Source organism: Cydia fagiglandana, chromosome 19, assembly GCF_963556715.1.
Source record: "Cydia fagiglandana chromosome 19, ilCydFagi1.1, whole genome shotgun sequence".
NCBI classification, from domain to species: domain Eukaryota; kingdom Metazoa; phylum Arthropoda; class Insecta; order Lepidoptera; family Tortricidae; genus Cydia; species Cydia fagiglandana.
In genome coordinates this window covers 5065488-5081274 of record NC_085950.1, presented here as the reverse complement: position 1 = coordinate 5081274, position 15787 = coordinate 5065488, and the positions used below count along the sequence as shown (strand labels likewise).

The 15787-nt window shown below is 37.4% G+C and overlaps 1 protein-coding gene across 1 annotated transcript in view; it reads left to right on the top strand.

The window, feature by feature from the left end:
* LOC134673903 (uncharacterized) overlaps positions 1-15787 on the top strand; it is a 231127-nt gene that overhangs the window by 77008 nt on the left and 138332 nt on the right. Inside the window, exon 4 of the mRNA XM_063531956.1 lies at positions 3298-3434. Coding sequence (XP_063388026.1) covers positions 3312-3434 — 123 coding nt within the window. The 5' untranslated portion in view covers positions 3298-3311. The remainder of the gene's footprint in view (positions 1-3297; positions 3435-15787) is intronic.

The following is a 15787-nucleotide window of genomic DNA, read 5'->3' as shown; positions in this document are numbered from 1 at the left end:
TAAATGATGTACGGCTCGATTCGGGAAATGAATTTTAAAAGATTCACTAGATACGAAATAGTAAAGTTATGTGACGTTCCACTACAAAAGGTACCTTATGGCGGCTGGCGCTTACGTCACATAGCGCCGCAATAATATTGGAGCGACGTTAATAATCGTAAGCGCCAACCGCCAAAAGGTACCTTTATCCGTGGGACGTCACATATCTTTACTATATCGTATCTGGTTAATCTTTAATTCACTTTCCGAATCGCGCCGGTACTTTGAAATCACATCGACCTATCTGCGCCATCAGCGTCCTATATTTTACAATATTATCCCAAAAACCCGCAAAGGGTTGCGTAATGGCGGATGTAATAATCCGAAGCGACTGCGACAAAACAAGAAGGGGTTCGTGAATTATGGACATTTAATACAAGGTCATTATATAAACGGTTTTTGGGTCGGTTTTTTCGTCGGAATTTGATAAAATTTGATGGATGGTATAGAGTTCTCTAGTCTGCACAATGTGAGTGCAATTTTATTACACCTTTTTCCTCAAAATAAAAAACCAGCCAGCCAGGCTAAAGTGGGACTGGGCTGGACATGTCTGCCGGATGCATGATGGCAGATGGGCCAAAATAATACATTCATTGTTCATCTTCTGTAATGAACATGATCGCAATAAATATATGAATATGAATATGAATATGAATAGCCACTAGCTGGCATCCCCAGGGGTCGAGGCAGAGGCAGACCGAGAAAGAGATGGCGGGACGACCTGGATGCATTCCAGCGGGATTGGCGGGATCTTGCTCAGCACAGGGATGACTGGAAAAGGAGAGGGGAGGCCTTTGCCCAGCAGTGGGACACACACATGTATAGGCTATTAAAAAAAATCCTCAAAATATTCCTTTGAGTTTCGAAAATGTATGGTATTTTCATAACATTTACTAAAACGGCTATAAAATGACCTTGTATTGTCCATAATTCACGTACCATCACGCTCCCCGATTGTTGCGACATTTAGGGTTCTAGCTAAATTGGTTGTTCAATACTTTCGCTATAGAATTTCCTATTTAACGAGAACCCTAATGGCATAACAATCCCGTGTGGTGACTGTACCTAACCCTTGTTATTTCGTCGCAGTGGTGGCACGATTAATCAAGCTGGTTTTTAGGGTTCCGTACCTCAAAAGCAAAAAAACGGAAGCCTTATAGGATCACTCGTGCGTCTGTCTGTCCGTCTGTCACAGCCCATTTTCTCCAAAATTACTGGACCAATTAAGTTGAAATTTGGTACACATATGTAAATTCGTGACCCAAGGACGGACATTTTACATAAACAAATTAATTTTAAACATGGAGGCCACTTTTTGGGGGTAAATGAGGATATAAAAAATAATGTTTTTTTAAACTATTTCACATTAAATGAAAGAGCTCTTTTTGAGAATTTCTAATATTTTTTATTATTTTAAAATAAATAGGTTAGAAGAAAATAGTCAATAATTGACCATTTCTCCCCTTTATCTCCGAAACTACAGGGTCTAAAATTTTGAAAAAAAATCAAAAAATAGTTCTTTAACTATAGATTACAGAAAAACCTATTAGAAATGTGTAGTCAAGCGTGAGTCGGACTTAATCTACGGAACCCTTGGAACCTTGGCCGGTTTTTATTTCGTCGCAGTGGTGGCACGATTTATCAAGCTGGTTTTTTCTTGTCCAAGCTATTTCTGAAATTAAATTAGCCCATGCAATGATTGGAGTGAACCGGCAAATGAAAGACACACGGCCCGGTTCAGACGATGCTTATAGGAAGTCACAGCGGTACGATACTGATATGCTAGTGTCAATAGTATCATTTTTTCAATTTTACAAAATTATTAGAAATCATTAGATTATCAAGCAGAAAACTCTGGGAACGATTGTATTAAGCCCCATTAAGTTATTGAGCTCTTATTTGGTTTTATCCCTGAGGCTCGTATATGGTGGAAATGTTCGCTGTATTGGGTAAGGGCTTGATAGGTCAGATGGTAGAGCACTGGGCTAGCGATCCAGTTGTCGTGGGTTTAAGTCCCAGCCAAGAATTTTTCCACTTTTAATTTGTTTCTAAGTTTAATCACTTTTTTAAACCTAAAACGTCACTTTTGACACTGGCAGATCAATATCGTACCGCTGTGACTTCTTATAAGCATTATTCGAATCGCCCCGACAATGATGGAGTCTAATTTGATTAAAAGATTTCGCCACTCATTCCTTTTTGCTGATTTTCATTTGGTTTTATTTTGAGCATTGAAAATACGCATGATATCACACTTTTAGTATTTTACATAGATTGAACTAAACTAGCGACGGTTTTTTAACAACCAAACCTCTATTATCAAACACTTATTTTCAGTAAATTTGAATTTAAATTTGAATTTACTGAAAATAAGTGTTGAGTAAAGCATCTACCGTTACCTACGAGGCCAGAGTACCCAAGCGCCTTCTAGAAGGCCGACCGGAGGGCCGCAGAGGTAAAAGCAGGCCCAAGCTGAGATGGTTTGATGGCGTATACCAGGACATCAGGATCTTAGGAGTGAAAAGTTGGAGAAGGAAGGCCACAAACAGATCGGACTGGAGAGACTTGTTTGCCAAGGCTAAGGCCCACCCGCGGCTGTAATGCCTCAGGTGAAAGATGAAAGAAAGCATCTACCGTAAGTCGCCGTGGCGTTGGCGCCCAACTTCGCCCAAGTTATTCCAATGGTGAAATTACGGATGTAACCATAATGGATATTCCGATGTATGTACTTCTTTTGTTATGTTTTATTTTTGACATTTAGATGTTATTTTTTGCCTACCCTTCATTTCAATGAATTGCAGCACTGATAACGGCGTTTGCAAATAGCCTATACCTGGTTCTGATTGGACACAGCCGAAACATTTCGACGGTAAAATGAATATGCAAAAGGCCCCGAATGAGCTTTATAAACATAAGACGTCATGTTACAGTATGCGAGAGATTTTCAGATTTGGGTATTGATAATGTTATATGCGGGATTGAATAAATCGGGACCCTCAAAAGTGTCCTTTTTGAGGAGAGAATTAGCATTTTATGGTCAGGAATTCAGCGACAGGCATCGACATATATCTAAGGGCCTCCTTTTCCTCTTCCTCTCCTAGCTTCGATCTTATAAGTGTCGTGTCTTATCCAGTGACCTATCATTTTGCCTCGTCTATTCTCTATGGTCCTCGGTAGGTTAGGGTAGGTTGGTAGGTAGGTTAGGTAGGTAGGTAGGTCATTAACAATGATTAATATTGTGTTCCCATTTGTCCCCAGGTGCCGACGAGAGCATGACAGTGGCACGCGGCGATGGCTCCCCGGAGCGACTCGGAGGCGCGTTACGCCGGCTTCACTATAAAGCCACCAGGCGAGCGCACTCTGTCGGCCGACACCATACAAACACGCCACCCAAGGTCAGTAATAGTTAACTACTCGTTAGACTCGTTCGACTCGTAATCGTCCATGAGATGGCGCTGTTCAAAGCGGCGCGAATCCTACATCGCGCTAGCGTTTCTTTCCCGTAGATTCTATACATACTTCCTCAGTCAGTTTTCTTTGTCAGTCTATGCTTGTTCCTAGCTACATAGGAGAGAACTAGAAAAGAGCGCGCTCAGTTTTTATATGAGTAGTTAGCCAATCTCTCGCGAGATGGCGCTGACAAGCGCAGCGCGAATCCTACATCGCGCTAGCCTTTGTTTCCCGTAGATTCTGTAAAGGCCGCGATGTCCCCGCTGAATAATAAGTGTGCCATGCGTGCGGAATTTGTCAACCGTCGTCCCTGTCTAGTTAAAGTTGAGAGAGCAGGATAGGAGACGCATTACGCCGGCGTCATTATAAAGCCACCAGGCGGGCGACACCATACAAACACGACACCCAAGTTCAGGAATAGTTACCAACTGTCCGTGAGATGGCGCTGTTCAAAACAGCGCGAGTCCTACATCTACATCGCGCCAGCGTTTGTTGTAGAACATATGTAACGTCCCACGGGTAAAGGTACCTTATGGCGGTTGGCGCTTATGCTATTATTAACGCCGCTCCAATATTATTGCGGCGCTATGCAACGTAAGCGCCAGCCGCCATAAGGTACCTTTTTTCCGTGGAACGTCACATATAATCATATATAATCACCAGGTGGGAAGTTCGTTCACCAGACTTAGTTCCATACATGGTGGGTCATTAATTATTTTAAATAGTCAGTTAAAATCTAAGGAACGTAAGGACATTGTATCCATGTCTGTTGAACGGACTATAGAACTAAGTGCAGTAGAATTGGAGCAATTTATTGTTGTCTGTGTGTATAGGCCGCCATTAAGTAATTTTGAAATATTTGAAAGAACAATGGAATCTGTCCTACTTAAACTATCACCTTCTAGTAAGAAATTACTTATATGCGGCGACTTTAATATAAATATTTTGGAACATTCAAACAATGTCTTGTAGATTGTTGAATCTTTTCAAATCGTGTAATCTCAACCACATGTTTATGGAGCCTACTAGAGTGACTGCTACTAGTGCCACCTGTATAGATAATATTTTCAGTGATATTTTTCCTATTACTAAAAAAGTTATCAGCAATTTAGAATCAGACCACTTAGGCCAATTAATGGTATTTGAGGCCTTAAGGAAAAATACATTGAGAAAACAAATTACTTTTGTACCAGTAACCTCGGACCGCGTGGAAAGAATGAAGCAAAGTCTAGTTCAGGCGCTACCCTTTTTGTCTTCCGATATGAGTCCTAATAGTATGTATAATTCATTCTTTCACACTTTTATGGAACATTATAACGCGATATTTACTTCAAAATCGGTCGTAGTTAGTGGTGCATCTGTTTTTAGTGAGTGGGCTACTGCGGACTTACATCAACGGAGACGTGAACTGTATGCTTTGTATGAGGAACGGCGGTTTAATACGAGTGATGAATTTAAAGAACATGTCAAGGAATATTCGAAGAAGTTTAAAATAGATTGTCATATAGCTAAGCGAAATTATCTAAGTCAGAAAATTAAAAATAGTCCGGACATTATTAAAGCAACTTGGAAAGTTATTAATGTGGAGACTGGTCGCTCGAAACACACAATGAAAGAACTGAAACTAAATATTGATAACAAAATTATAGATTCCAATTTAGAAGTAGCTACTGAATTTGAAAAATTTTCACCGAGGTACCAGTATCCACAACTAAGGATTTAAATTCATCACCCTCATCTGCTGTTACATTATTAAAAGATAACGCTCCAGAGTGTTGTAGAGACCTTCATTTTAAACATGTTTGTACCTCAGATGTAATAAAGGCGTTTAAATCAATTAATGTCAAAAAAACGAATGACCTCTGGGGAGTCTCTGTCCATGCTGTCAAATCCTTAGTAGAAATTGTAGCGCCTGACTTGGTAGTTATATTAAACAACAGTGTCGATTGCGGCGAGTTTCCTGATTTAATGAAACATAGTAAAATAACTCCTTTGTTTAAATCTGGTAGCAGCTCTGACCCCACTAACTTTAGACCGATATCTGTGCTACCAACATTCAGCAAGATTTTTGAAAAATTAGTTCTTTCACAATTAGTACGACATTTTAACGGCAATAATTTAATGCATAATAAGCAGTTTGGTTTCACACGGGGTCGCTCAACAACCGATGCTGGTGTTGAGCTAATTAAGCATATTTTCGATGCCTGGGAGGAGTCACGAGATGCTTTAGGTGTCTTCTGTGATTTGTCTAAGGCGTTCGACTGCGTTTGTCATGAAACATTGATCAGGAAACTACACTATTATGGAGTTAGAGGATCGGCACTGAATTTACTTAAGTCCTACTTAAATGGTAGAATACAAAGGGTCGATGTGAGTGGACAGCGATCACCGGGGTCATTGGTCTCTATGGGTATACCACAGGGGTCAATATTGGGGCCTTTCCTGTTCCTTATCTACATAAATGACTTGCCATTCCTTGTAAAGACCCACCATGACATAGTATTGTTTGCAGACGACACCTCACTTATTTTCAAAGTCAAACGACAGCAACAAGCGTACAATGATGTAAACGATGCTATTTCAAAGGTAGTAAATTGGTTCAATGTTAATAATTTATTGTTAAATGAGAAAAAGACTAAATGTATTCAGTTTGTCACTAGTAGTAACGTAAGGCATGTGCAAACAAGTGTCATTGTGAAGGATGAGGAATTGGAATTAGTTGATAGTACAGTTTTTCTTGGTATAACTTTAGATTCTAAACTTCAGTGGGGTCCCCATATTGCTACTCTTTCGAGTAGACTGAGTTCTGCAGCTTTTGCAGTGAGCAAAATCCGTCAGTTAACTGATGCGAAAACAGCTCGATTAGTATATTTTAGTTACTTCCATAGCATTATGGCATATGGTATTTTACTGTGGGGCGGTGCTTCAGAGATAAATACCATTTTTGTTCTGCAGAAGCGGGCTATTCGAGCAATATATAAATTGAACCATAGAGACTCACTTAGAGATAAATTCAAGGAAATTGACATAATGACAGTGCACTGTCAATATATTTATGAGAATATTCTGTATGTACATAAAAATATTGTTAATTTTAGGAAAAATTGTGACATTCATAATATTAATACTAGAAATAAACATAAGCTCGCAGTGCCCTTCACACGGCTCCATAAAATTAAAAAATCATTCATGGGTAATTGTGTAAGATTTTATAATAAACTTCCAAACCATATTACTGAATTATCAATTAATAAATTTAAAAATTATGTAAAGCGTAAACTTATTTCTAAAGCTTATTATACCACACAAGACTACATGAGTGATAAAACAACGTGGGATTAATGGTGACTCGAAATAGATAATTCAATGTATGTACTTCTTTGTTAAGTTTTATTGACATTTGTTATTGACATTTAGATTTTATTCTAGAAACATTCTAGACTAGTATTTTTTATACAATTTTTTTTATGTTTGACGATCTTTTTGTGAAATTCTTAGCATTAAATTTGATCTGTATAATAATCCAATATTACTATGGAATAATATTAACTTCAATAAATTGCTCTGATAATTAGCTTAAGATAATATATTATTATGTAAAACGTTCATAAGTGCTTGTTACTACTTAGGCCTACATGAATAAAGTATTTTTGACTTTGACTTTGACTTACGCTTCTTTTTTCATGTTACAGTTCAAACTTTTGAACCGTTTTGACCTGAAAACTTAGCGAGGTGCCAAAATCGTAAACTTTAAGAAGGTTTTGCCAAATCCCTCAAAAAGCCTTCCAGAGCAGAGAAGTTAATTCTAAACTAAATCTGATTAAGTAACTCGTTCTAATAGAAACACACTAACCTGACTGGCGGAAAGTAGACCTTATATTATTGCAATAAGGCTTACTTTTGAACAGATAAATGTTACTATAACCTACTCAATTTCGATTACGTCGGTACGTCCAACACTCGGCGAGAATTGACCCAAATCTAACCAGCCGGCCTAGCCAATGTTACAATCGCTATCGCTTCGACAACGAAAAGCATTATGTCTCTCTATCACTCTTCCATATTAGCGCGACAGTGACAGTTGCGTTTCGATCGCTACGGAGCGTAAGCGATTGGCATCTTGGCTACGCGGCCTGTACTCATTAAGAACTGTTCTCATCCTGTACTATGAAAACTTTGCTTGGGAACCAGCTTTGTAAGATACTTACCACAGTAGTACGTAAGGTGCAGCGGGGCAATTTCGACTGCAGGGTAATTTCAACTAATCGAAATATGTTTTCCATGTTTTACATTAGGGGCTGTCCATAAATTACGTCATCGATTTTTGACGATTTTAGCCCCCCCCATAATCATCCAAAAATCATGCTTCAAATGACCCCATTTCCTCCTACTTCATGCCGTCATCCGATGTCCAGCCCCCCCTCCCCCTCTAATTTGAAATGACGTAATTTATGAATAGCCCCTTATTACCTAGAGTGACATATATGTCCAGATAGCGAAAAATATGTGTTGTTTGAGACTCTAGTTAGAATGTTAATCATGGAAGATATTTCGATTATTTGAAATTAACCCGCAGTCGAATTTGACCCGTTGCACCTTACTCGTAATGTACTTGTAGACCAACAAAATTAGATAAAAAAAAAGTGTTTTGAGGAATGAATTCCCAGCAACTAACTCAGAACACACGCATTTTGAACCAAATGAAGGTATTAAAATGATTTCCAGCTTGCTGGAAATAAATTCCTCAAAACGCTATTTTTAGATCTAAATTCTAATTTGACTGGCCTAATTGGTATTGATTCAGTGTACCTAACCACTGAAAAGTAACCTATATAGCCTCCTGAGACCCAGAAGCAATTGTTTTGATTGAAATTGAAACCCTTAGTTACACAATAAAAGTTCAAAATAGATTTTGGAATATGTACAATAAATTGTACGTGGGGACTTAGGAGGGTAGGCAAATCACAAGTACCGCCTTTAAGACAACTTAAATCCAAAAAAACATTTAAAAACCACTTTAAAAAACTTCTCCTTGAAAAACAAACCGCTGGGATTCCATTCGGCTATTTGGTTGCAGATTTTAGGATATAACATGGTGAGGCTGGTGTCACACAACTGGGAGACTTACACAGTACACACGGGTCGATTTTACCTACTAACTAAGTATTTTATCAAAAAATTATCACACGACATGCACATATCACACTTACACTGTACGATTGTTTCCGACGTAGGTACGTAAATACTTCTACATAAATATAATATTTGTTGTGACCTGGGTTCCGGCAGAAAATCAGTGCTTTGCTCGAAAGAGCGAAGCGTACCTCTGAGCCGTGACCCTTTTGTCCTGCTGCAACGCACACAGTTTGTACCTACCTACTTTTATAAAATTTTACTTTTGTACCTACTCATTTCTATGCTATTTTCTTTGTAACTCAATTTTCTTTGTTAGTGTAATAATTATTGTTTTTTCTTTCTGTTATGATGTGTTTAATAGTACATTATTGTCGAGGCTCGGAAGTAGCTACTTGCAGGCTGAGGATTCGTTTTAAACGGACGACCTTGGGAGTCCGTTTAATTGAATCCGAAGCCAGCAAGTAGCCTTCCAGCCGAGTCATATATAGTGCTTTTCTCAAAAATGGCGCAAGAAATATAAATATCATAGAAATATTTTACAAAAGCAACGTTCTTACGTATATATTTTCACAGAAAAAAGCCCTTGCCGCCTTTTTATTTTTTTAATAAAAAAATAGTAGTGTATTTTTCTGCCGAAAATACGCCAAGCTATTTGAGACAGCTAAATAGTCGCTGTACTAATCATCTGTTTGGCTGTTTAATGGACCTGTGCCTTCATTTGATATGGCCATTTCAACTTTTAAAAAGTTTGGAACTCGACAAATATGGAATTTGTATGCAACATTGCAGTCCCAAAATCGAGACTGCAATGTCTTTAACTTTTTAATTTTTGACTGACCATAAACTACGCGTTTCGCGACCTATTTTTTAGACGGCAAAGTCGACTTTGCCGTCCATTTTTGAGAAAATTTATATTGTGTGTCATTGCAGCTGTCAAATAAATATTTATCTATCTATCTATCTATCTATCTACTATTTCCTACATAATTTCCCAAAAACTCGAATCACAAATGTTCCAAAATACATTAAGATATTTCCATTGTTATTTTACCATTACATCTGATACTATAATATTTATACTTTATCAAACGATAACACACTTCATTTCAATTACGTACAACACTCTCGCTGCTTCAACGAGCGAAATTGACCTGAAAACGTAGATCTCCCTCCAGTAGATACCGCGTAATTAACCACTTCTTCTTCTCCTACCTAGCGTTATCCCGGCCTTTGCCTGGATCCGCTTTCCTGCTTGCTTTTCTCCACTTTACACACATAAATAGGTATCTGCTTTCACGACATCGAGCCATAGTTTTGTTTGGTCTGTCGTGGGGTTGGGGGCCGTCAAGGGCTAGGATAAAACATGTTTCCTACATTATAAACCACTATAAAAATGTATTAATTGTATTAGATGTGTTAAGCTTAAGATTGACAGCTAATGTAGATTGCGCTGTAGGGCTCCGTACATTATGCAGTAACTTTGGTTGTCAACAATTTGACAACACAGTTACCACACAAATGGTGCCGTACAGCCTCTTCTTCTATAACTGTCAAATTTAATTGACAATTTGTCAAAAGATAAACCGAAATGGAAGTCATGCTAAAGCCAAAGAGACCAAACCGCGCAGGCGCCTATTTCACAACGCTGACAATTTTATTGACAACTCACACTGATATTATCCTGTCCATTTCCGGGTTGATATGTAATGGTACAGTGACAATATTGACTTGTTGGACCAGCAATGTACAGTGGCGTTCAAAAGTGCATGGAGATGTTTCAACCGTAATATTAAGGCATTACAGTTATCTATCCATGCACAGCAAATTGCAACATTCAGGTGACAAATTGTCACCGTTGTGAAACAGGTTGTGTTTAGATTTTTGTTACTTCATCAGGCAAAAACGGCTCAACAGATTTCAATGAAATTTGGCACAGAGATCCGAGTGCACGGCAGTGCCTCAGCCAAGATAATTTTTATTCTATAATTTCTTTAAAGTCTCAGCCTCCTCATTGCACGCTGCTCAAATCACGACGCCACATTGCACGTTTCCCTGAACGTTCACCTAGATTTTAGTGATATTTATGGTGATCGTTCGTCGTATTTTATGCTCCATCTAAACTGGGCGATCTGCGGCCAAATCTAACCGGCACGGGCACTCAACTCATTAACAGTATTGACGGGTGTGAGCGATCGGCCCAGAACCGAAGTTTGTACGAGTAGATACATCAACTTCGATCAATCATAAGTGTAGCACGGAATATAAGTTACTACTAAAATTATTGTGTAATAAGTATGTAGTAATAAAGTATTAATATCTGGGAGACCGAGCTTTAAAGATATACAGGGTGATTTCTGGGTCGTGATCCAGAACCACTTTTTCTGACTCTGTAAATGATCCATATAATCCAAATGATCCATTATCATATGGTAGTATTTGATTAAAAGATAATTATATACTTTAATTATTCTTATTTTTCAAGTAAAATTAATGTTATACTAAGTAATTATGGTCACCCTATGACTTTTGACATATTACGCTGTATGGAAAGCGACAAGATGTCACATTGAGTAGGGTCACCAAATTGTATGCAAAAAAGTTTTTTCCTACTTGTCACCTGGAAAATAATCATCATTATTGGTGATAAACAATAATTAACAACATCATTAGGCTCATCTTTGGATTCTGTATGATGTCTGGCTCTCTTGCTCCACAACCCCGAAATCACCCTGTATAGATACCTAGTTTATTATTCAAGTAGGCATATTACAATGCGCTTATGAACGTCAAATAAAGCTTACACCGGCTCCAACCCAACACCTCTGGCTCGAGAAGATTTTAAGCGTTACTCGGAAAAGTATAAAAATTCAAAAATGCGCGTTTTTGTTTGTTCGAGATAAGACGTAGCTAGATGGATTTTTCGGCCCCGAAAACTCCCATATACTACCAAATTTCATCGAAATCGCTAGAGCCGTTTCCGAGATACCCAAATATATACAAGAAATAAATACATATACAAGAATTTCTCGTTTAAAGGTATGTTTATTGACAAGTGAGCACGAAGCTTGAGCGATAAACTAAAAAATAAAAATTCAGTTAAATTTGTACGGAATCTCGGTGGGCGAGTCCCACTTCTGTAGGGTTCCGTACCCAAAGGGTAGAAACGGGACCCTATTACTGAGACTTCACTATCCGTCTGTCTGTCTGTCACCAGGCTGTATCTCGTAAACCGTGATAGCTAGACAGTTGAAATTTTCACAGATGATGTATATCTGTTGCCGCTATAACAACAAATACTAAAAAGTACGGTACCCTCGGTGGGCGAGTCCGACTCGCACTTGGCCGGTTTTTTCTTATTAAAGTTTCTTTGCAATAGAGTTACAGTCGAATTGAAAAATAACACGAACTCAAATGTCATAAAATATGTTTCAATTTCTCTTCAAAGCTGGAAAACCTATTGGACTGAATAAATAAATGTTCAATCGTTTAATAAAAATGTGGGGCTTTTGAAATGTGTTTCAATTATTGGATTCAAAATAACTGAATTGTACAAAAGGTTTAGCAAAACGAAATATTAACATCACTTTGAATTTGGAATGGAATTGAAAATTGATCTGTTCTTTTTAGGGTTCCGTACCTAAAGAGCGCTGTCCGTCTGTCCGTCCGTCCGTCCGTATGTCTATCACCAGGCTGTATGTAATGAACCGTGATAGCAAGGCAGTTGAAATTTTCAATATTAATATGTAATTTTAATATTTTTTAAAAATAATAATAAGGGTATCTTGAACGGCAGCTTGGGCCCTGCCCGGTTACCGGCGGCACCCTATATTAGGGTTTTTATAATGTATTTATATGTATTTTTTCTTGTTTTTTATATGCTTTTGTATTTTACCTTTATATTCATGTTATAAACAACCTAACTTAAGATCAAAAATAAATAAAAGAAATAAGGGTAAAAACAGGACCCTATTACTAAGATTCCGCTATCCGTCTATCCGCATGTCCTCTCCCAGACGGTTGAAATTTTCACAGCACAGATGATGTATTTCTGTTGCCGCTATAACAACAAATACTAAAAGCAGAATATGATAAATGTTTAAGTGGGGCTCTCATACAAGAAACGTGATTTTTTTACCGGTTTTTGCGTAATGGTAGGGAACCCTTCGTGGGCGAGTTTATAGCAACATTAGTTAGTTACTTGGTATTTGTAATGTGTGTTTTGTTATATTAAGTATCAGGGTGTATTATAAATTTATAAATATTCACCATATATGTGGGTATGTAGGTCATACTGAACAACTTTTGCTTTTTGCTTATAATCGCGAAAAAATATCAGCTTTTCTATTTATAGAACACATTGACTCTGATTCATCGAAATGTATGAGACGGCAGAATTATAAATAATAATCCCTTAAATAATCTTAACGTAATAAAATAAAGCACGGCCCTAAAAGCCCCATCATTTCCACTAATTAATTTGTCTTGAGTTCTTTCTGCCCAAACTGTTTCAATTGTCGCCGAAACTTCTCTGACAAAGGTTCGGCCATCTTGAAAACTTTTGCAAACTTAGATAATTTTCAAAACATCACATCTATCCTATCTCAATGTTTTAAATTGTACCTTAAGTATTTCAGTCTAAGGCTGATTTTTAAATGATGCTAAGAAAAACCATAGGTCTTTATTAATCGTTTTCACGCTTAGCGATTACTAGTTAATTGTGTTTTTAATTACGTTTATAAATATAGGTATTAAAAAGGAACGGGAATTTGAACAGGATATTTTCAAAGTTTAAGGCTTTGAAATAATTACCGTGAAGTTTGGCTTTTGATAGCTGGACTTTGAAGGTTTTATTAGGGAAAGATGATTATAAAATGTTTTATCTTTTTATAAACTTCTCGGCGCCCTTTTAAGATAGAATCTTAAAACTTTAATATACAGCTATTATATATAGGTTTCTTAAAGAAAACAGCATCAAAATTGAATGATAAATGGGGAAAGGCATATTCACAAATAATTTTCTGGCTGAAAGTTAAAGTGTGATAAGAGCTATCTCTATAAGAGTTAGAGGTACGAGACGACGTAAAGCTTTTGGAGAATGCGAAGATGGAGCAGGAATCCTCTATTGAACATTATACTGAAGAGTGAAGACCCCTCAAGAAATGTTTATATATATCTATATTTTTTATGTAACACCTACTGTCTCCTCCACATATTGTTTACGTCGAAATAAATCATCATACTAGGTTATTATACGGGTGTGGCTTGAAACACGAGCAAATAATTAAAACATAGATTGTACTCCTCAAACGGTGTCACTTTTGTTCAACAACTTTAAAAAATTATGAAGTATTTAGACTCCCTATTTTTCATACAAAATAAATATTATCTTCAATGGACGCCATCGCCACGCCATTATCATTGTGACTGACGTTGCTTGTCACGCCTTAAACATAACAAAATTTGCAATACATTGCGTCTTAGAATAAACTTTAAAGTGTATTAAAATTCAAACCACAAGTTATTTTTAAAAGTCGCTGAACAAATGTTGGTCAGTACGAGGAGTACAGCTTACGGTTTAATTTTTTGCTCATATTACAGGCCACACCCGGTATATAAGTACAGGCATAGTTATATTTGTGGCCTTTGCCCAGCAGTGGGACATTAAAATAGGTTAACTAAAAAAAATGATAATAAATTTCGGTAAACAGACAAACACAGTGTAAAAAGTAACATTGGTCCGACGGCCTTTGACGTGTACCGAGCTACTAACAATATCGATGGCAGCGATGTATGCAGCTCGGGTGCGCGCAATGCCTCGCAGAGCGCGCAATAGAACATTTGCAAAGCGCGCAAATCCCTTCGTGGAATTACTGCATAGTAGTGTATAGTCTATACAGGGTGCTTCCTCTAACAGGAGCAATAAATTAAACTAAAGGTACTTCTCAAACGACATTTATTCAAAGGAAAAAGACAGTAGAAAGACAAATAAATAACTTATGAACTAAATACATCTATAAATAATACTAAATTAAAACTAACAACCCTAAATATATCTAAAATAAAACAAGGAATATAAAAACTACTCAAAGAGGCCTCCCCGCGCTACCCCCGGCGCAAAGGTGCCCATCACACTCGCTGCGTTACCGCGTTGAATTGCGATGGACAGCCTGACAACTGACCAACATTTGTTCAGCAACTTTAAAAAATTATGAATCATTTAGACTTCCTCTTTTTCATACAAAATAAATATTGCCTTCAATGTACGCTGACACGTTGCTTGTCAAGTTGTCACGCTGTAAACATGACAAAATTTGCAATACATTGTGTCTTAGAATAAACTTTAAAGTGTAATAAAAATCAAACCATGAGTTATTTTCAAAAGTTGCTGAACAAATGTTGGTCAGTTTGAGGAGTACAGCCTACAGTTTAATTTATTGCTCCTGTTACAGAAACCACACTGTATAGACTGTATAGCAGTCAAGTAAACAGACAAACTGTATAATCTATTTCATTACCGATAATGGCATCCCGTGTAGAGTCCCCCCATTTCCGGCACAGCCTGTTTCCGGTTCCGGCCTTAATGAGGCCGGCGGGTGTTGTCATTTTTATTTGCAATTTTGGTAAGTGCATATAGATTTAATTATTTATTCTTTATTGCAGAGGAGAAAACGCCTTTTGTACGGTGATGTGTTTTCTTCTCTGCAATGGTCAAAATTATTTTCGTTGTTTTGTTTCTAATCACTCGTCTCGCTTCTACTTTTGTCTTTTATCAACTAAATAAAAGTTGAATGTCTTTGCATGTCTTTCTAGCTGTGGATTATAATTCTATTGAGTAACATTAAAAACTAAATTTAACTCCATGCATAAAGCTCCGTCACATTTTTTGGGGACAAAATAAGAGACAACGAAAATAATTTTGACCCAATGAATCCCATAAGGCACCTTCTACAGTCAACCTTTAGACAAAGAAAATATAAACCTGGCGTTGCAGGTATCCGTGAGCGACGGTATTGCTTACCATTAGGTGATCAGTCTACTTCTTTGCCTTCTATATATAAAAAAAAAAATATAGCACAAAAGTTGAGGTATAACTTCGAATAGAAATTTCAAAAACAGCAGACTTTTGTCGAATTTTCTACTAGCCCGTGGCTGGCGCCATACA